At 47.9% G+C, this 22509-nt stretch overlaps 1 protein-coding gene and 1 pseudogene across 1 annotated transcript; both read right to left on the bottom strand.

Moving 5' to 3' along the window:
- The window catches only part of LOC150042096 (lysophosphatidic acid receptor 3-like), a 181658-nt pseudogene extending 170378 nt beyond the window's left edge, over positions 1 to 11280 (bottom strand).
- A 53-nt stretch (positions 11281 to 11333) lies between these two features.
- Positions 11334 to 20890, bottom strand: LOC150042095 (C-type lectin domain family 2 member D11-like). The gene is made up of 6 exons (XM_090325208.1): positions 20818 to 20890; positions 19074 to 19199; positions 18799 to 18980; positions 18352 to 18458; positions 17109 to 17278; positions 11334 to 11428 (listed from the first exon to the last, which is right to left on the bottom strand). The coding sequence occupies exons 1-6, from the start codon at positions 20888 to 20890 to the stop codon at positions 11334 to 11336; spliced, it is 753 nt and encodes a 250-aa protein (XP_090181334.1).
- Positions 20891 to 22509: the final 1619 nt, after the last annotated feature.

Genomic DNA, 22509 nt, shown 5'->3' with positions numbered 1-22509 from the left:
CTCAGCATGTGTGCTGGGCTTCTTTGAAAACCGCCTGCTTCTCAGATTGGGGCTGCACCCCGAGATCCCAACCTTGGGGTGTAGTCTGGGTGTGTCGGCTCCTTCCCTGGTGAAATAAACGTTTAACATCTTAATTGTATTCTGAGTCATCTCATATTTTGTCCACCTCTGGACTCCACTAACAGCACCAAGACCTGGGTTCAATTCCTTGGTACCACATACAGAGGGGGAAAAAAGCCAGAAGTGGTGCTGTGGCTCAAGTGGTCTTGAGAAAGCACAAGGACAGTGCCCAGGCCCTGAGTTCAAACCTAGGACCAGCAAAAAGAAAAAAAAATAAAGAAAGAGAAGAAAAACTCATCCTCCCCCCCCCCCAAAAAAATAGCAAGAGTAGAAAGACAAAGAAGAACCTATCAAAAAAAAGCAAGAAGTAAACTCGTAAAGCATGGAGGGATAGGAGTATGACTCAATAACAGAGACGTGCCTAAGAAAGAAAAGAAAGAAGTAGACTCTAACTGCTAGTAACAGACGCAAAACTGAAGTTATTCCTCAAGCCCAAAGCCCAGGAAAACGCTGCAAACACAGCAGGATGGTAGACAGGGCTCCACTTACATGACAGAATTCAGCCCCCAGAACCAAAATTCAGTCCCCAGAAGCCTCTGAGCACTGCAGAGTAGAGATTACCACAAGAAAGAAATCACAGCAGCGGGTTCTAGTGATTTGAGGGAGGGAAGCCAGCAGAGGGAGGAGGAGTGACTGCCCACCACACTGGCCCAGAGTATAAAAGCAAGCTGCAGCTCCTCTCTCTCTTTCACTCTCTCTCTCTCTTCTCTATCTCCATCTCCCTATGAGAGCACCCACACTCTCAGAGTGTGCCACTGCCCTTCTGTTTGTCTGCCTTTTGTCTATTTCTTTCACTCCTGCCCCGGCCCGCGGGGTTCAGTCAACTGAGACCCGAGAGGGAACCGTACCTAAATGAGTGGGACAGACAAACACAAAGAATGAGACCAAGACAGTGCTCTGATCAAGGTCTGTTTATTGAAAGTCAGAGGGGGTTTATATAGGGCTTTAAAGCAGGGGCTAGCTTGCAAGAATATCAAGGTAAGCAGGAAAGGGGGCCTGAGAAAACAAGACATGGGGCAAGTTAACTTGTCGAGATAACAGTTCAAACATTCCTTAGCATAAGGCAGAGCAGTCTACAGATTAACTTTGTCAAGATAGCCTCTGGATGTCTCTGTACACAGAGCAAAGCAATCAGTAAATAAAGATAATGATCCAGATGTCTTTTAGCACAAAGTAAGCGGCCTAAAACTTTTTTACTAAGCTATCATATTAAAAGTATTAGACAGCAAGTTAAGAGACCCTGAGGCAGTCTCCAACACACTCCTGCCAAGTTTTCCTACCACTGTGACTTGTTCAGAACTTCGAATTCTGCCACCTACGTCAAGGACCCTAAGTGAACAGTTCCTGTATTTTAAAGGCAAGCTTCACTAAACCCTCACCTCCATCTGGTCCCCAGTTCAAATCGTGCTACAGTTAAAAAAACAAGCCAGGCTGGGCGTTTGGCTTAGTGGTAGAGGGCTCACCCCGTATGCAGATCTCAGCCACCTGGGTAGCTGGAATTGCAGGTGTGAACCACAGCTGCTGGCTGTTTTTTGTTGTTGTTCTTGTTGTTAGTTTGGTTGTTATGGGTTGTTTTTTTATTTTTTTGCCAGTCCTGGATCTTGAACTCAGGGTCTGAGCACTGTCCTTGCACTTTCTCAAGCCTAGAGCTCTACCACGTGAGCCACAGCACCACTTCTGGCTTATTTCTATGTATGTGTTAGGAAGGAATCGAACCTGGGTCTTCATGCATGCTAGGCAAGCACTCTACCACGAGGCCAAACTCCCAGCCCTCTGGCTGTTTTCTTTTGGTCTTGTTTGTGCACTATGTCTTTGGGACACAGGAACGGAGGACAGAGGACGAGCAAAGGCACTGGACACGATGTGGGAAATGAACTCTCCCACTTGTGGGTGGGGACGACAGGAGGAAACTGGGAGAGAGAGGGAGGGATAGTGTGCAAACAGAAATGTGACTTCCAGAACCGTTACCCTCTTCCCATCACATCCATCAAGGATAAGAAACATGTAAACTGTCATAAATGTCCATTCACTTTCCATCAGTGAATTAACTTTACCTCATCCCGAGACATCAGAGGAGGCCATGAGCAGGGATAAGAGCAGGGATGTCAGGAAGGGTGAATTGTCACTGGGGTCCTGTGGGAGGGGTGGAAAATGTCATGGCTGCCCTGCCTCAGTTTCCCCCCAGGCAGGGTCCCCTGTGGGGTGAGAATGGAATGGCGGGGCTCAGGCTCTGCTGTCATCACAGGGTGACGGTGTATTTCCATGCAGCTGTTTAATGCACAGCTGGACACAGAGTGGATTGGTGGGGACCCCAGGCTCTGGACATCCCAGCTAATCAGAAGGCTGAGACCCGAGGATTTCGGTTCAAAGCCAGCTTGGGCAGGAAAATCCGGAAGGCTCTTATCTCCAGTGAACCACCAAAAACAAGCCAGGGGTGGCACTGTGGCTCCTGTGATAGGGCACCAGCCTTGAGCAAAACCACTCAGGGACAGTGCCCAAGCTATGAGTTCAAACCCAAACACATTACTTGTGAAATACCTGCAGGAGCAGGGGAATCGTGTGCAGGGAACTGGTATTCTCGCCACCCAGGCTCGTGGGATCACACAAGTGTTTATGTTTCCGCAAGCACACACCCGTGCCCTACAATGACGGAACACGAACATGACGACACATTAGGAAATACAAGTGAACGCCGGTGTCGTTTCCCCTGCCTGTAGTCTCAGTGCTTGAATGGTGGAGGCAGGAGGATGCGGGTGAAGGCTGCGCTGAACAGAGGATCCTGAGTGGAATAAGGACATAAACAAACCCCAAGAGAAAAGACGGGAAGGAAGGAAGGAAGGAAGGAAGGAAGGAAGGAAGGAAGGAAGGAAGGAAGGAAATAAGTAGTAAATTAGACAGGAGGTCAGCAAGCCAAGGAATCTTCTGGAAAGGATGTACAAGGCTGCACACACCTGCACTGCAGACTTAGAGATCTGACCAGGTAGGAAAGAAGAGAGTGCTCAGGACCAGAGTTGTGTAAATTTAGTGGTGGAAGGTTCTAGAAGGTTCTCACCTAATGGCTTCTCTTTCTACATCAAGGTTTTCCCCCCTTTGTTTTTGTGTGTGTGGTTTTTTTTCTGGTGCTGGGACTTGAACTCGGGGCCTGGATGCACTCCCTTAGCTATGTCACTCAAGGCTGGCGCTGTGACACTTTGAGCCCCACTTCCGCTTCTGGTGTGAGTATTATTGTTCTTGTTATTATTACTGGTTACTGGAGATAAGAGTCTCTCAGCCCTGCCCGGGGCTGGCTGTGAACTGCAATCTTCAGACCTCAGCTGGGATGACAGACGTGAGCCACCATCAGCCAGCCACAGTCACAGGAGTGAAGTGTTACATGAGAAGACACCTGGGGGAGTCTAGACGTCCCTCGTGGCCGTGGATGAACAAAGCTCTTGTTGGCAAATACAGTGACTGGAAATGGCGCACTTTTCAGAGAAAACACCCTGGTGTGTGACCAGGGCACAGGCGTTCTCTCCTGCCTGGCCTGCGACCTGAAATCTGGGAGACAAAGACAATCAAAACCCCCCAGGCTGGCCCAGGGCCCAGTTCTTCCTCCTCTCCCATTTTGGTTCCCTGCATCTCCTCACCAGCTCCTATCCAAGCTAGATTGCTTAAAACATGGAAATATGCCATAGAGAATATTATAAAATTTTTTAGTGACACCAGGACTTGAACTCGTGGCCTTGAACTCTCAATTTCCTGGCTAAGGACTGCCACTTTGCCACTGAAACCACGCCTCCGGCTCATTCCCTGTCTCACTCATACAAGTCGTGTGGGCTTTTCTGTGTGGACTGGCTTCCAGCCACCATTCTCCATCTTCAGCTTCCTGAGTAGCTGGGATTACAAGAGGGAGCTTCCGGTGCCTGGCCTGAAAGCCAGGGTGAAGGAATGGTTCCATGTGTATTTGTGTGTGTGTGTGTGTGTGTGTGTGTGTGTGTGTGTGTGTGTTGGTCCTGAGTCTTGAACTTAGAGCCTGAGCACTGGTCCTGAGCTTTTTCACTCAAAACTGATGTGATCTACCCTTAAGCCACAGCTCCACGTTTGGCCTTTTTGCTGGTTCCTTGGAGATAAGGGTCTCATAGACTTTCCTTCCTGGGGCTGGCTTCGAACCATGACTGTGGACTGGCTTCCAGCCATGATTCTCCATCTTCAGCCTCCTGAGTAGCTGGGATGACAGACGTGAGCCACCAGCACCCAGCATATCCTGGTATATTTAGATCTAGCTTCTGCCTGTGTGTGAGAGAGAGAGCGCCAGTTGTCTTTCTGACCCTGGCTGACCTCACTAGCCATGAGTTTGTCCACACATTCCCCTGCAGCGGGCACGATTGTGGAATAACACACAACCATGACACCACACCACCAGGGGTGGGTCTGTTACTCTTGAAGAAGAATGTCCTGACACACTTCATGCTGCAGTGCCTGCCTCCCACCAGCAGGTGTCACCAGTGAGCTGTGTGCAGTTTCCACCATGGGCCTTGGAAAGCCAATGACAAACTCACAGCTGTGGGTTCAAGGCCGCCCCATCCAGCCAGGCCCAGGTCTTCTGGGTGTCAGGAAGGTGTAATCCAATCCAAAAATAAACCCCATCTTGCACCTCATTCTGGATGAACTCCTGTGGAGAAAGAAATCAAGTTCAACCTGTCCACAGAGCCTCCTCTGAGGTTTGCCCAGACTCTTGACACGAGCTGTCCAGTTTCCACGAGCTGACTTCCACCACCCACTTCTTACCAGCTCTGCCCTGTCCTCGATCATCAAGAGACTCGATTTCCTCATGGAATAGGATTCTCGACTCTCCTGCCACGACTGGAAGTTCGTGGAAAACTTATAACATTTCCTCTTTGTCTGTAACCAGTCACGCGGGCATGAGTTTGCTGAAATAGGAAAGAATTAAAGAGGAAAAGACATGGAAGCCGGATACTGGTGTACACGCCTGTAATCCCAGCCACTCCAAAGGCTGAAATCCAGAAGTACACAGTTCAAAGCCCACCTCAGCCCCCTCCCCAACATTCCATCTCTAAAACTCATCAGAATGAAAAAGTTGGAAGGGGTGCGTTGTTCAGGCTGTAGATCATTTGAGCTGGGCTAGCAGGGGCTCTGAGTTCAAATTCTGATACTCACCCCTCCCTCCAAAATGAGTTAATAAAAGTACAACCAAATAAACCACTTACCTGTATCTGTGTCCTGGTGCTTGCTGGGAGAATCTTTCACACAGTTGCAATCATGACTTCTTATGTTATCTCCAATGAACCACAAGAAAACTGAAGCTGCGCTGTGGGTCAAGTGGTAGAGTACCAGCCTTGAGCACAAAGCAAACAGACACACACACACACACACACACACACACACACACACACACACACACCCTAGAGGGCTCCAGGAGTTTGGCCTAGTGGTAGAGTGCCTGTCTACCATGTAAAAAGGCTGAGCTTTTTGGCTCAAGGCTGACGCTCTACCACTTGAGCCACACAGCTCCTCTTCCTGCTTTTTGCTGATTCACTGGAGATAAGAGTCTTACACACTTTCCTGTCCAGAGTGGCTTGGAACTGTGATCCTCAGCTGTCAGCCTTCTGTGTGGCTGGGATGACAGGAGTGAGACGTCAACCAGGGCCAGGCTCGACTTCTTCTGCTCAATTAGTAATCTAGGCATGAAGTTCATAAAATAAATGATAGTTTCTTAGAACTGGATGGCACGTGGGCATGTGATTAAAAAGAACGTGTTGAAGTTTTAAGGCTGAAGAAAGGGAAATGACAGGGAGCCTCTTCTTTCCGGCCTTTATGCAGGGCTGAAGGCGTCCCACGAAGTTCACCCACACCTGCTGGCCTTACTGCACTCTCCTGTAGTCACGGCTGGAAACCCAAGGCCCAAGTGGAGCTGTGGTTCAAGAGGGAGAGCACCAGCCTGGAGAGAAAAAGCTCAGGACAGCGCCCAGACCCTGGGCCCCAGTCCTGGCCAGGGGAGGCGGGATTTCTGCAGAATATTCCCAGCTGTCCAGGCTGCAGGGACTCGAGCTCCTGATGCTCGTTTCTTGCCAGGTGGGTTTCAGGCCAGCCTGGGCATAAAGAAGTCTACAAGACTCAGCCTCCACCAAGGGCCTGGGCTGCCGCTGAGACGACAGAGCTACATCGCCCCACACAGCTCTCCTCCTGAGATGGGGCCTCGCTCTCCTCTTCCCCAGGCTTTTCTTGAGAACAGACATCTTTCTTCCCTCCACCTCCTCCATAGCTGGGATTGCAGGCAGCGGCCACTGCCCCCGACCTCATGCTCTGTAGTTTTCATAAAATCCAGCGATCCCCCATTCTGCTTACCTGCTCTGTTCTGAACCAAACAACAACCTGCAGACCCCAGGCTGAGTGAAAGCCAGAGATTCATGAAGATTTTTTTCCGAGCAGTTCTATCTTTAATGTAAATATTTGTTTTAGAAACCTGGGTGGGGGCGTCTGTGGTTTGTTCAGGTCTCACTGAGGAACCCAGGCTGGCTTCAAGTTCACCATGCTTTTGCCTTGGTCTCCCTACTGCTGGCTTTACAGGTAGGTGCCACTACGCCTGACCCTTCCCAAATACACACACACACTGGTTATCATTCCAATGAAGTGATTTTTAAAAAATGGTTCTGGAAAAGTCTTATCGTCAATGAACCACCAAAAAGGCAGAAGTGGAGTTGTGCTGTGCTGGACTTGAGTGGAAAAAGCTCAAGGACAGAGCCCAGGCCCTGGGTTCACCTCTCAGGACCAAAACCACCATAAAATACAATAAAATAACATAGGAGGGAGAGAGGGGGAGGGGGAGGGAAGAGTGGAGGAGGGGGAGACAAGAGGAGGGGAAAGTAAATGGTAAGGGGGAGAGGGAAAGGGGGAGGGATTGGGGGGAGGAGGGAGGAGGAAGGGAATGGTGGGGAGGAAAGTGGGAGAAGAGGAGGGGATGGGGGAATGAGTGGAGGGAGTGAGGAGGGGAGGAGGGGAATGGGGAGGAGGGGAGGGGATGGAGGAAGGGAGTGGGGACCAGAGGAGGAGGAGGACAGGAAGGAGGGGAGGAGGAGGGGAATGGGGAGGAGAAGAGAGGGAGGAGGGTATGGAGGAAGGAGGAGAGGAGGAGGAGGACAGGAAGGAGGGGAGGAGGAGGGGAATGGGGAGGAGGAGAAGGAGAGGAGGGGATGGAGGAAGGAGGAGAGGGGGAGGAGGAGGAGGGCTGAGTAGGGGAGGAGGAGGGGAGTGGGGAGGAGGAGAAGGGAGGGAGGAGCTGGTCAGGAAAAGTGAACGGAGTGCGCTGGTGTTCGTTTGAAGGTGAGGAGGCCGTGGTGGGAAGCGGGGAAGACGGGGCCTCCCGGGTGGCTCCTCCCCGGGTGGTCGGGGTCCCCTCCGCCTCCCCGGGAGAAACTCGGCGTCTGCTCGCGGGCTCGGCTGGGATCCGGTCCCCGGCGTGGCTCTCCAGGAGAGATGTTTTGATTGCTCTGATTGGTGAAGCGCTGGTCAGCCACCGCCCACGCCCTCCTCTGATTGGATGCTGTTTGCATGGCCCCGCCCACTCTGGCGGAAGTGGGCGGGCTTCCTCCGGGGCGGGCTCTCGCTCCCCACGAGGACCGGAAGAGGAAGTGGATTCCTCCCGCGAACAGCCACGGCGTCCTCGGCCCGCCGCCCCTCAGCTCAGCCCCGGCCCCGACCGGACGACCCCGCAGGGGCTGCGGGAAGGGCGCTCGCTCCGCGGTGAGTGTGGACGCTGGGCTGGTGGTCGGGGTTCTCTCGGGGTGAAGCAGGTTCTGGAATGGAGTCCTGAGGGGGGGGGGCGGCGTCCCGGAGCGGCCGGGCTGCAGGACGGAGCCCCGGGCGCCGCGCTGACGTCCCCGGAGGACCGGGCTGGCCGGGCCGGCCTGGGGCCCGCGGGGGCCGGGACGGAGACGCGAGCCGGGCCGGGCGCCCAGGAGACGCCGCGGGGCCCCGGCCGAGAGCGGCCTGGACGTCCTCGTCAGCCTGGAGCCCGGCCTCGTCCACCGGGCCTCGTCCACCCGGCCTCGTCCACCCGGCCTCGTCCACCGGGCCTCGTCCACCCGGCCTCGTCCACCCGGCATCGTCCACCCGCCCTCGTCCACCGGGCCTCGTCCACCCGGCCTCGTCCACCCGGCATCGTCCACCCGGGCCTCGTCCACCGGGCCTCGTCCAGCCGGGCCTCGTCCACCCGGGCCTCGTCAGCCTGGAGCCCGGGCCTTGTTTCCCGGCTTCGACGCTGGGGGGCGGGCGCCGCTCACAGAAACCTCACGGCCGCCCTGGGCACCAGGTGACATTGTGAACAAAAATCTTGACAGATTCAGTTCTGTCTGTCTATTTTATCTACCTGCCCACCTACCTACAGGTGCATATGCATAGTGTGTGTGTGCCTTTATGCGTGTGTGTATGTCATTATTTAATACATAAAGATTTATTTATTTCAATTCATCCTTATTTTGCCTTCTAAGAATCTTCCACCTTCAGAATGTTGGAGGTTCACTGGAGATAACAGTCTTACACACTTTTCCTCCACCTCCAACCCCAGTCCTGGGGCCTCAACCCAGGGCCTGCGCACTGTCCCAGAGATTTTTCTTTTTTGGTGTGTCTTGGGGCTTCAACTTTGGCTTGGACACTGTCCCTGAGCTCTTCAGCTCAAGGCTATCTCCCTACCTTAAGCCAAGCCCCACTTGCTGTTTTCTAGAGGTTAATTGGAGATAAGAGTCTCAGGTCCATTTGTGCCTGGGCTGGCTTTGAACCTTGATCCTCAGATCTCAGCCTCCTGAGTAGCTGGGAGTGCAGACGTGAGCCACCGCACCCAGCTTGTGCCAGAGATTGTTTTGCTCAAGACTTACTTAGCACTCTACTAACTTGAGCCACAGCGCCACTTCCCGCAGTTCCTGCAGTAAAGAGGAACTGAACCTTGATCTTCCACCTCAGCCTCCTCCGGGGTAGCTGGGATGGCAGGCAGGCAGGCAGGCAGCTTGGGGAAGACAAAAGTGACTCTTGGGTATGTGGAGATTTGTGCTGCAAAGAAGGGAAATAACCAGGCCACTAGAGGTCAGGCTGTTTTCCCTACAAAATCTTTCAGCTTTTTTATATGGCTTGGAACAGTGGCAGATTATTTCACATAGCAGTGGTGGCTGGCCTGGGAATGAAGATCTATACACCCCAGAACAATAGGCCCTTTTCAGGGCTTTTGAAGTCTGGCATATAACCAGAGATGGATATATATTCCCCAAAACATGAGGCCCTTTTCAGGGATTTTGAAGTCTGGCATATAACCAGAGATTTTACTTCCTTGGAAGAAGAAAGTAGAGGTGGAGAGTCAACTTAGTAGGTAAAAAATGTACACAATCCTATTGCAGATTAAAATATGGCACGCACTCTCTCGCTTTTGCTCTCGTTCTCCTTTTTATTTTTTATTTTTTTATTTTGGCTTTCAGTATTCTGTAGAGGAAGAGGAGGAAGAAACTGGTTCATTTTGTGATCTAGCTCCAGAAAAGGAGAATTTGACTGGTACATTGTGTAGTGTGTGTGTGTGTGTGTGTGTGTGTGTGTGTGTGTGTGTGTGTGTGTGTTTTCCTGGGACTTGAACTTAGGATCTGGGCGCTGTCTCTGAGCTTTTGTTTTCAAGGCTACCACTTTGAGCTACAGCTCCACTTCTGACTTTTTGTGTGTGATTCATTGGAAATAAGAATCTCATGGTCTTCCCTGCTGGGACTGGTTTGAAACTGCAGTCTTTAGACCTGAGCCTCCTAGGAGCTGAGATTACAGTTGTGATCTGCTGACAATTGATTTGTTCATTTTCTTCTTTTTTATCCTCTGTTTCAGTCTTTGCCATTTAATAAGTTGATCTTATTGTTGTATACACGAAATGATTGATGATAAATGATTTATGCACACCTTGTCTTTGTGTCTTCTGTATTTTTATTCTGTAATTTATCTCTGTCATTGTTGTACCCAAAGTTCCCAATCCTCCCGAAAGACCACCAGAGTCCACGACCAATGCAAGCAACAAAGAGCAGTTCATTAGCAAGCTCGAGCTTGGTCCTCCTTGCCTTAGAAACCAGTGATGCTTGGAGCCCCGGAGTACAGAATTAGCACAGGTTTTATAGTACAGAATAAGCAAGTTAGCTTTTTTTTTTTTAGTTTCCATCCTCACAGCCTTAGCCTCATGTTTTGGTTAACTTTTACATTGGAACACTCCTTCATTTCTTATCGGCTCTGATGTCACTGTTTTCCACAGAAATTTAGATCAGGATTGCCTTGCTAGCTGTGGAACACAGCTGCAGTCCTACAGATTACCTTTGAACGTCCTTGCTAGCTGTGTGAGTCAACAACTGATGGAGCATCTCACAGTTCTGAGAAGAAACAGGAGCTTTCTCAGACTTAACTTCTGCTTAGAAATAACTCTTTACTAAAGTTCATGAAACTTCAAAATTAATTTAGCCTCACATTCCTCCCTCTCACTAGTACATTAATGAGTCAATCATAACTCATTACTGATTGCATTGCCACTTTTACTGGTTGGTATTGTCATCTAAGAACCATTACCTGAACTGTATTGATCCTCTTCTTTACAAAAATCACCAATCTGATTAACATGGTCACCATGATTAGTAAGGCAATTAGAGGTCCCAGTAGAGTTGTAATTAATGTTGTCAGCCACGGGGAGGCATTAAACCAAAATTTAAACCATCCTTGGCACCCCTGTTACTCTCTTTTTGGTCAGGTTGCTGTGGACCCACATCCTCATGATTGACATGTGTCTCTCCACAGCAATAACCAGCTAATTGATCACGAGGCAGTCAGGCTTGTGTCCAGAGGCCCCTGGTAGAGAAACCAGAGGTTGACAGTCAATGTTTTTGAAACTGGGCCTGTGTTAAACATCAGGAAGACATAGACAATTCCAGCAAAGAAATGGGCAGTGGCTAAGTAGCCAACAGGTAGTAGAAGGGGAAGTGAAATTTTCTGTTGTTGATCACGGCTGCGATGACCAGAGAATTGGAAAAATAAACAGGCCGAAAAAGGTCCCAACACACAAAACAATCACAAGCTTTGTTCCTGTCCACTCATCCGCAGTGTCAGTGCTGCTCCTATTATGGAAATGTCCATGTGTTTATCATAGTGACATTCATTCATTGTGGAGAAGAGCTGAACACCCTAAGACAGTCTTCACACAGTCTTCATTAGTTTCATAGGCGCCCTCCGGCGGCTGAGAGACCCACTTGTGTCGGGGACAAGACCTTGGTCTTCCTCTTGACGTACATGTAGATCCACAGGCACACTACTGTTGGGAGCCGGAGTGTGGAGTCAGACTGACCCATGATTCTGCATAACTCAGTAAGATAACCACACAAAGACAGGAGCTGTCATGTATGGCACCATGCCTAGGAACTTTTGAACTGCATTGTGTTGTGAGCTCCCAGACCTTATCAGTTTATTGCTTTATTGTTTTATGGCCTTGTCCTGCTTAACTGATCTGAGATTTACCACTTTGTAAAAATGTAACCCCTGGCAGTTCCGTAGTTTCAAGAAAGTATTTAAGGCTTGATTTGGAAATAAATCGGGGCTGCAGTCTTAAGCTCATAGCCTTCTTGGGCTGGTGACTTAGGCGGTAGTCCTCCTGACCCCATCTTTGTCTCTTGTCTATTTTTTTCCCCAGTCTTCACCCCCAAGGTGATTTTTCTGTAAGATTTTCTGCCTGAACTTTTTTTTTTCCCCCATGACTTTGTTAGGGGACTTTGAACTTAGCCCAGATAGAATGTCCCACCACCAAGGGTTTCTAGTCTTCAGGGAACAGCTGTGGGGTGGTGGAATCAGGCAGATGTGTAGCAGCAGCCTTGTCTCTCAGTAGCTCCAGTAGAATGTCACACCTCCTGCTGGGTGGCCTGCAAATTTCTGCACAGACTGGTTAGAGAAGCTTAACCCAAGGCCTCACTTTGGTGAATTTTTCCAGTGATTTCCTGATTGCTTTTCCTGAGCACACTTGTTTTTGCTTGCACCCCATTGGTTTTCAAGACAGTATAAGGCGAGACCCCAAAATAATTTACCGGGGTGACAACTTTTAGTAACCAGATTTCCTTTGAATGAGGCTAGGATTTTCTAGACAGGTATAGAAGACTTGAACCTGTAAACATTTCTTACAAGTGCAGTTTCCTTTCTTGTACATTTATTACTACTGTTACCCATGCCTCTAATATCTTAAAGGGGGAGGGGGATTGATGGGCAGAAGATCCATGTTCTGTAACTTTTTCAAGCTGACTCAGGGGTGTTGTTTCTAGGGACCTAAAAGCTTAGCCTATTTTATGAAGGAGTTGCCAGGATTAGATATCAGGAACAACACAACATTTACCATCTGCACAAATCTTTTCTTTGGCTACAACAGTGTAGCTTACTTATTAGCACCCATTTGCAAAGGCATTTTCCTGATTGTCTGGGGAATCTTAGTTTCTGTGACCCTAACTATGCCTAAGTTATCTATATAAGCCAATATGCAGATCAATAGGGACACAACCTCAGGTCCACAAACTTTCTTCCAGAATTTGTGGCTGGTGTCAACTCAGAATTTGCTTAGTTTGGGCTTTGAGCAAACATGGGATTTAGGATTGTAAACTACCCACTATTACAGATAACTCACCAGTTCCTGCCCAGTTATGGAGTAAATTGACATGGACAGTAGTAAGGCATGCTCACAAACTATTCTATGACCTCCCGGCTCATTACTTTTGAATGGCCAAGCACGAGTGACTCTAGGAGCTGACACCATCTCTGCCATCCAAGCAGAGGCTTTCTGCATCTGGATGCCTCGTTGCCTACCGTCTCCAGGATTTTAGCTGTTGGTTTTTCTCTCCAATTAAAAACAGTTAACGTAACACAAGACAAAACACTTAATCAGACAAATCGCATGCGCATCCAGGCTGTAAACCCGAGGGATTTTGTGTCCCTCCAAAGTGTGGACTCCACGTCCCACTAAGACAGGAACTATCAGACAACAGATGGACACAACAATGCATCCGTCCTAAGGATAGTCCCCAGTACAGCCTGGATGGAGCTATCAGACAACGAGACGGTCTCAGACTTAACTTCTGCAGAATGGAGGCTGCTTAGAAATAACTCTTTACTGAAGTTCATTAAACTTCAAAATTCATTTAGGCCTCACAGGGCCCCGGAGGAGGAGGATTTTTAGGGGTGTGTTTGTTTTACACTCACCTTCCCTATAACTCTTTAAAGTAGGTAAAAGCTATTTTGTATTTTCCACCCAAACTCCACACAGGACCATGAAAAAGTCTCGTCTATCCACTGCTGCTCACGCCTGTTATCCAGATCCTCAGGAGGCTGGGAGCTGAGTGTGGAGGTTCAAAGCCAGCCTGGGCATGAAAGTATGTGACTCTTATTGTCAACGAACCACCCGAAAACGGGAAGTGGAGCTGTGGCTCTAGAGGGAAAGCTCATGTCTACAAGTGCTTGGCCCTGAGTTCAAATCTCAGCACCCCAAAAACAAACCAATCCAATCCAACACAAAGTAAATTCTCCACAGCCACCAAATGTGAGCTGAACCTGTCATTTTCTACTAGGACTGGAACTCAGGTCTCTACACGGCTCTGCTCAGAGATTACTCTGTGTGTGTGTGTGTGTGTGTGTGTGTGTGTGTGTTGAGTTTTGCCCCGGTGCTGGAATTTGAACTCAGGACCCTGTTCTCTTGCTTAGTTTCTTTTTTCCCCCCTCAAGGCAGGTGCTCTGCCACTTGAGCCAAAGGTTCATGTGTGGATTTTTGCTGGTTCACGGGAGATAAGAGTCTCACAGGTTTGTCTACATTACCTGGCTTTGAACCTCCATCCTCAGATCTCAGCCTCCTGAGTACTGGGGTGACAGACGTGAAACATCCACTGCTCCCTGCTCATTCTAGGGTTTTACACACACACACACACACACACACACAAACCCACACACACACACACACACAGACACACACACACACACGCACGCATACTCAGCTGTGCTAAGGAAGTCTTGGTCTCTGGCCTAGGAGGATTTGGCAGGGAATCTACCGCCCCCGTGTGGGCGCAGGGCACAGCTGCAGCGTGCAGAGTGACAATGTCCCATTTCCACAGGAGACCAGGAGAGTGGAGACGCCATGGCCTCTGCTTAGGCCAGAAAGGGTTGAAATCCCCTCCACTCCCTCCCGAGGCCTTTTATTCTGCATGGTTTGCAAGGGAGCTGGAAGAAGCCTAAGAGCGGTGCTGGTGGCTCAGGCTGTCACCCCAGCTACCCAGGGGCTGAGATCTGAGGATCACAGTTCAAAGCCAGCCTGGGAACTCCAGGAGACTCTTAGCACCAATGAACCAGCAAAAAATTGTGGCTCAAGTGGCAGAGCACCTGCCATGGGGAGACACAGTGCCCAGGATAGGCAAAGAAACAAAAAGACATAAACCTGAGAAAGTGTTTAAAAAAAAAAAGACCCACATATAGTGTCTGAAATACAATCACATGCACATTGGCATATGAATTCTATATTATACACATATATTAATATATATTACATACATACATATATATGTAAACGTGTGTATATAATATATGTTTTGTTTTTGCTAGTTGTGGGATTTGACTCTGGGTCTGGACACTGTTCTCGACCTTTCTCAGGCTAGAACTCTACCACTTGAGCCACAGCGCCACTTCTGGCTTTTTCTGTGTCTGTGGTACTGAGGAATCAAGCCCAGGGCTTCCTGCATGCTAGACAGGCACTCTACCACTAGGCAACACTTCCAGCCATAATCTAATGTATTTATAAAATATATTATGTATTATAAGTACATTCATACACACACATGTGCGTGTGTGTGTGTGTGTGTGTGTGTGTGTGCTGGTACAGGGGGACTTGAACTCAGGGCATTATGTAGTCCCATGGTGCCCTACCCTCTGAGTCATGGGTTTAGCGATCTAAAGACCCCCAGCCAGACAGGAAGCTTATCTGAAAATCCCCAGGCAAAAAGTAGCTGTGGCTTCAAGTTAGAATCACGTGGTTCACATTTCACAAAGACCAGCACATAGCTCTGCTTCTGGAATCTGCTCACCTACTTCTGCACCCATTATTTTTGGTAATCTTTAAAATGACAGATCACAGTTCAAAGCCAGCCTGGGCAGGAAAATCTGTGAGACTCGTATCACCCATGGACCAGCAAAAAGCCAGAAGTGGAGCTGAGGCTCAAATGGTAGAGAGCCTTCTTCATAAGAACAGCCAACCAACAGCACGAGTCCCTGAGTTCAGGGCACAGAACAAGCAGACACTCACACACACATACACCACACACACACACACACACACACACACACACACACACAAGTATATGACCATGGTACAAAAACAGAACTTCTACAATGCCATCCATTTCTACTAAGTCTATGTCTAGGGCTAGATTACATAAGATTCCAAGCTCAGTTATTTAGAATTGTAAAGAAGAATGTCATTTCCCCATGTTAAGTGAGTAACACAACACACACACACACACACACACACACACACACTATACAGAGAGAGAGAGAGAGAGAGAGAGAGAGAGAGAGAGAGAGAATAGATGTGTTGCGTTTCTAACGTAACATGGGGAGAGGAAAGGAATCCTTTGTTGTGCACAGAGGAGGGGGCCCCAAGGAAGACCACCAAGAGCGAGGCGTCCCTCTGCTGCTCACTCATTGCAGTGAGGAGGGAGGAGCTGTTAAGCAGGGTTTACGCAGTCTTTTTAAGGGCAAAAACCACAGATTTACACCCACCAAGTGGTCGAGTGAGATAAGGTGGGGCTCAGGGGACTTTCCATGGCGATGGAAACTGATAGAAGTTGAGTCCCCTTCAACTGTCAGAGAGAGTAGTTTTATGGCTTGGGAAACAAATGCTATACGTGTAATCTAATTTTGACACAAAATAGGCGAGTTCCTGGAGCTTATGGACACCTGCACAAACAATGGCTGACTGGGTTTATAAGTTCCTTTCAGATAAGGTGGCTTATTAATTTTTCTTTCCCATTTGTGCAGCCTCTGGGTCCTTGGAGACATTTTCCAATCACGGTTTCTGCCGGGGCCTACCGGCAGCAAATTGGGGTTCCTGAAATAGGGGGCAGGGACTGGAAAAAATAGAAGAGAGACAAACACATCGGGTCCGGGAGGTCTGCAGCCCAGGCAAAAACTGCAGCCCCGTTTATTATCAACTCAAAGCTTATATCCCTTCTTGAGACCAGGGCACTGCCAGGTGTTACATCCAGATGGTTAATCAGGGAACTGTTGGGGGTTACATGCATATGGTAAATCTCAGATCAATTGAACAGGAGAAGGCCAAAAAACAATAAGACAATCAAGCAATTATCTGATGCAAATCAAAGTACAGTTTGATTCCACTCTGGCTCCCAACAGGTTTCTATTCTGCTTGCTGAAGGGGAATAATTTTGAATCTGGGGGTAGTTATTATTCTTTTTTATCCCTTCACCTTCTTCACAATTCCTTGGAAGTAAAGATACGGTAAAAGTAAAAGCAGGAAGTGGGATGAGCTTCAGGTGGGAAATGTGTAAATCCCATCCTTGTGATAGCACAGGCCTTTGACGCCTGGCCGTGTCATCCACGTGTGTCACTGGTGAGTGACTCGTGTTTCCAGTGGGCTCTGACACTCCCGGGCTCCATGAACCCCAGAACAGAGAAGTCACAACTTTGTCCCCCAGTAGCAACGCTAAAGTTTCTGTAAACTTTTTTTATTTGGGCAATCCTGGGGCTTGAACTCAGGGCCTGAGCACTGTCCCTAGCTCAAGGCTAGTGCTCTACTAATTAAGCCACAGTGCCTCTGCTGGTTTTCTAGTGTTTCACTGGAGCTGAGACTCACAGAATTTCCTGCCCGGGCTGGCTTTGAACCCAGGTCCTCAGATGTCAGTCTTTTGCATAGCTGGGATTCTAGGCGTGAGCTATTAGGATCCCAGCTACAAGCAGACAGTATGTAGAGAAGGAGACGACACGGGGTAGGAGAGAGCTGGAGGCAGCTGGGCACTGGGCATAGCTGCTTGGTTTGCTGCAGATCCACTTTCTCTCTGCGTAGACCCTGGCACTGCTAATTCCAGCTTCACTCAAATAGGCGTATTCCCCAGAGCCTCGCACTTCCACCCTAGAGCCAAGCAGAAACACGTTCAGAATTCACATTTGGGTATTTACTTGCTTTTGTTCATTTTCCTTTTTCTTTTTGTCAGGTGTGGGGTTTGAACTTGGGCCTGGGCTGCTGTCCCTGTGCTCAGGATGAGTCCTGCTCTCCTCTTATGAGCCACAGCACCACTTCTGGCTTTTCTTTTCTTTTTTTTTTTTTTGTGGTTCATGGGAGGTAACAGTCCAATGGGTTTTCCTGCCTCGGCTGGTGTCGAACCCTGATTCTCAGATGTGAGTCTCCCGTGTAGCTAGGATGACAGGTGAGAGCCACCAGAGCGCAGATTGTTGCCTGTCTTTTTTTATCTTTTTTTTTTTTGTCTTGCCAGTACTGGGGTTTGGACTCAGGGCCTAGCCACTGTCCCTGAGCTTCTTTGGCTCAAGGCTGAAGCTCTACCACTTGAGCCACAGTGCCACTTCTGGCTCTTTCTATGTATGTGGTACAAAGGAATCGAACCTAGAGCTTTGTGCATGCGAGGAAAGCACTCCAGCACCAGGCCACAAGCCGGCCCCTGTCTGGAGTTTCACCAGAATAGACCAGCGGTCGTCTCACATTGGTGATGAGCACTGCTGACTGAGTTGCGTTTCTTCTCCATTCTCAAAGTCCTGGTGTGAATGCCACCTGTCTGTCCATCACCCGTCCATCCCAGTCACACTAACCACGCATTCATTCATGACCCACGGCCACCTGTGGGCTCCCTAGACGTGACCTTCACTCAGGCTCAACTGTTTCCAAAATGCATAAAAATAAAACATCATCAACAACAAATCCATGCTGGGTTCCAGGACTCACAGCTGTCATCCAGCTACTCAGGAGGTTGAGATCTGACGATCACAGTTCAAAGCCAGCCCAGGCAGAAAAGTCCATGAGACTCTAATCTCCAATAAACTATTTAGCAAAAGCTAGAAGTGGCGCTGTGGCTCAAGTGGTAGAGCACTGGCCTTGAGCAAAACCTCAGGAACAAGGACGTAAGCCCTGATTTCAAGCCCCATCCCTGGCTCAAAACAAACAAAGAAGCCAAAAGATGGTTGAAAACATACAAGTTGGTGAAGTCTGTGTTGTCTGCCCACTTCCAGCTGTGCTTTGAGGATTCTCTTCTCAGTCCAATCCAATGATCGTACGAATCTTTGTATCTTTTCAGGAAATTCTGTAATAAAACACAGTGAGTTGAAAATGGGAGTCCTTGACTTTGGATGTATTTTGTTTTTCTGTCAAAGACCGGCTTCAAACTGTGATCTCACATCTCAGCCTCTGAGAAGCTCTGTATTAGGACTAATAATTCTTTTTCTTTTCTTTGTGTGTGTGTGCCAATCTGAATTGCACAATTTGTCTTGGAACTTCAATCCTCCCATCTCAGCCTCCTGGGTAACTGGATGACAGCGTGAGCTCCTGGCGCCCAACCCTTTAACTTCACACAACCTATTCGAGTTGGGGTGGGGTGTCTTCAGCATGTCACAGAGAACAGGAACCCCAAAAGCTTTTCTTACCAGGTTCTGGATGGTGTCAAAGTTGGCCAGATTGGCTTCAAAGGAGGCACAAAAGTCCTGACTGGATGTCCAGTTCCTTGTGTCCTCAGAAAAATAGAAACACTGATTCCCAAAGCCAATCCACTCTCTCTGACAGGAAGAAAACAGGCTGTGCTCTGGAATGGGGCTTTCTGCTTGGTTCCCTAACAGACAATGCATTTGCTTTATAATCAGTCTTTTGTTTTCTAGGCCCATCCCAGGGCTTAAGCCACACCTTGGCATTCAAAGCCACCCACCTGCTAGAATCACCATGAGCACAACTGTGGTCCCAAACAGAATCACAATAGTCAACAGACAGCAGTGCCATTTGGCCGGGGTGATAGGTGACAATATTCCTGTGTATTTTTCCTGGAGCCCCTTCACTGCAAACAGAGAAAGAGGAGGGTCGGAATCTAAGGAAACTTCTAGAAGGAAAATGATCATAGCATTCCCTACTTGTGGTTTGTCCTGGCTCAATTACCACCAAAGGCCATCTTGCAATGGTGGAAAAGGAAAGAGTGGAGGAGCTGAGCACTGGTGTCTCCTCCTGTAACCCCAGCTACTCAGGAGCCCGAGATGTGAGGGTGGCAGGCAGGAAAGTCTGGGAGACTCTTTATCTCCAAGGAGCCACGAAAAGGCCAGAAGGGAGCTGTGGCTCCACTGGTAGAGCCAGCCTTGAGAGACAAAGCTAAGGGACAGCACCCAGGCTCTGAATTCAAATCCCAGCTTGGTCATATGCTATATGACAGATATTATAAATACTTCATCTGATATACCATTGTGTTCTGTGATACATAATGTTATATAACATAATGGCATATGTTCTAATATAAATATATGTTATAATATAACATGACAATACTATATATTGTATTATACTATTATATTATATATACTTTCTGTTTTGATCAGACCTGGGGCTTGAACTCAGGTTGGGCACTGTCCTTGAAGTTTTCCCTCAAGGCTAGTTAGTGTTCTACCACTTTGATCCACAGCTCCACCTCTACTTTTCTGGTGGTTCATTGGAGAGAAGAGGCTCATGGACTTTCCTGCTCAGGATGACTTGACCACCAGCCACCTGAGTAGCTGGGATGACAAATGTAAACCCCAGCCCCCTGGCTATATAGACCCTTATATTACATACAGGATTAGGTTACATGGTGCTACCTAATTGTTGTATGTTGTACTTTATCAATCATGTAACATACTATATGATCTACATGCAAATTTTATAATAAAATATAAATATATAGAATAATAAAATATGAAAATAAAAATGTCATATAAAAGTAGGCCAGGAGGGAAGTGGGGCTGTGGCTCAGGGGTAGGGTGGTAGCCTTGAGGTGAAGAGCTCAGGGACAGCGCCCAGGTACAGAGATCAAGCCCCTTGACCCACCAAAAAAAGAAAAAAGAGAGAAAGAAAAAAGATAGACTGGGAGTGTTGTCTAGTGGAACAGTGCTTCCCTAGCATGCATGCAGCCCGGGGTTCGATTTCTCAGTACCACATACTCAGAAAAGGCTGGAAGTGGTACTGTGGCTCAAGTGGCAGAGCACTAGCCTTGAGCAAAAGGTGTTCAAGGACAGTGCCCAGCCCCTGAGTTCCATCTTCAGGATTGGCAATAAACATTTTTAAAAAATAAGGACTGGAATTTGGCCTAGTGGTAGAGTGCTTGCCTACCATGCACAAAGGCAGGTTCGATTCCTCAGTACCACATACATAGAAAAAAGCTGGAGATGGTTCTGTGGCTCAAGTAGTAGAGCTCTAGCTTTGAGAAAGTTCAAGGACAGTGCTCAGTCCATGAGCTCAAGCCCAGGACTGGCAAAAAAAAAAAAAAAAGCCGAAGAAGAAAAGCAGAAGAGGAGGAAGAGGAGGAGGAGGACAACGAGGAGGAAGAAGAGGGATGTTACCTAACTCAAGTCACACATCCCAGATCTAACCCTCCCTCCCTCCATCCCAGCCTAGCTGCCTTTGTGGGAGACTTCAACCCTAATGCAAGTTACCTGCTGGCCTGCTTTCTGGGTCGTCTGTGGAAGGCAGATTTTTCTGTATCATTCTCACCAAGGCTTCTGTCATTTTCCCTCCTTGTTCTTTTTAGGCTGAACAGACTGGATCCAGAAGATTAAGGAGGTACCCCTGGCATTTGCAAGTGTCATATGACAGCTGGATATGCAGATTCTCCCACCAGCCTTCTGCCTTTCCTGGCTCTTAGTCCTGACAGAGAAAACAAACAAAAATAAAAACAAAACAAAAACAAGGAGGAATCAGGATCTGAAATTCAATGGATTAGAAATGAAATGATTGGTCTGTCAGAATTAGTTTATTATTATTATTATTATTGTTATTATTAGCCAGTCCTGGGGTTTGAACTCATGGCCTAGGCACTGTTCCTCAGCTTTCTCAAGGCTAGAGCTCTACCACTTGAGCCACAGCTGCACTTCTTTCTCTTTCTATGTCGGTGGTACTGAGGAATGGAAACCAGGGCTTTGTGCATGCTAGGCAAGGACTCTACCACTAGGCCACCTTCCCTGTTCCCAAGATCTAGTTTTCATAATGATAATAATAATGCTTTCTTTGGCTTACAGCCTGAGATACTATCTGAAGTGAAAACACTCTAGGGCAGGAAAGATTGGAGAATTCCTTAGCTCCTGCTCAGCATCAAAAAGCCAGAAGTGGAGTGGAGAGAAGTGGCTCAAGTGGTAGGGTGCCAGCCTCCAGTGAAAAAGCTCAGGGACAGCGCAGCTAAAACATGTTAAAAAGAGGGGGCTGGGAGTTTTGGTCCAGGAGAAGGAATTCAAAGAGTTTGGTTATGCTAAATTATCTTGCTAGCAGATAAACCCTGGAAATAAAAGCCCTAGCAAAGTGCTCGGTAAGAAGTTTTGTCTTAAAGGATGCAAGAGTAAGATTGGCAAAAGTATCTCTTGCCACTGATATTAATTTTGTGCACTTTAAGATCTTTGTGAGTATGAATGTGTGTGTGTGTGAGAGTAAACATGTTCAAGATTAAACTGTCAGCATGCTGTTTTTACGGGTGAGTTTCTACTTGATACACAAAAAGGTAAATGGGTGAATTTAAGTCTAAACTCCAAGAAAAATGATCAAGTTTGGGTATTCCAAATATCTCAAAGAATTACTGCATTAAGAGGAACTAGTTAAAATATTTTTCTAAGGATTCTGTGATTTGCATTTAAAAACCTGGTATTATAACGCATTAGGCTGTTTATATTATAATCAAGTTATCCACTTTAGCAAAAAGGCATCAGGGAAACTGGGATTTATTTCCCTCAACTAAATTTGAGGATAAGTATTAGAAATAAGTATTAGATATTTAAATAGAAATGTTTGCTTATCAGTGTCAAGACTTTTGTCTGTCTAAAAGTGTTTATGTAATCAAGTGGCAAGAGAAAGGACAGGGAAAACTTAGGGTAGGCCTGTGGGCCATGGCATTGAGTTTGAGAGGGGAACTGGCAAAGGTGTAGCTCTGGTGTCTATGTTGGGACAGGCCCTAGGGAAAGTTCACACATGGCACAAAAGCTGGGCCAGATGTCTCACCTTCATCCTGTCCCTTTTCCTTGCAGACTGACACTGAAAACCTGGTGGTAAAATGTGGGTGATGTGATTGGTATTTCTGAAACTGCCCCTTAAAAATATATGAAATTGGAAAAAAGGCTTTAAAAGGAATGTTTAAAAGTTTA

The sequence above is a fragment of the Megascapheus bottae genome, chromosome 37, assembly GCF_031878675.1.
Source record: "Megascapheus bottae isolate mThoBot1 chromosome 37, mThoBot2.hap1, whole genome shotgun sequence".
NCBI lineage: Eukaryota > Metazoa > Chordata > Mammalia > Rodentia > Geomyidae > Megascapheus > Megascapheus bottae.
The sequence above is the reverse complement of the archived record's forward strand: the minus strand, read 5'-3'. Positions and strand labels throughout refer to the sequence as shown.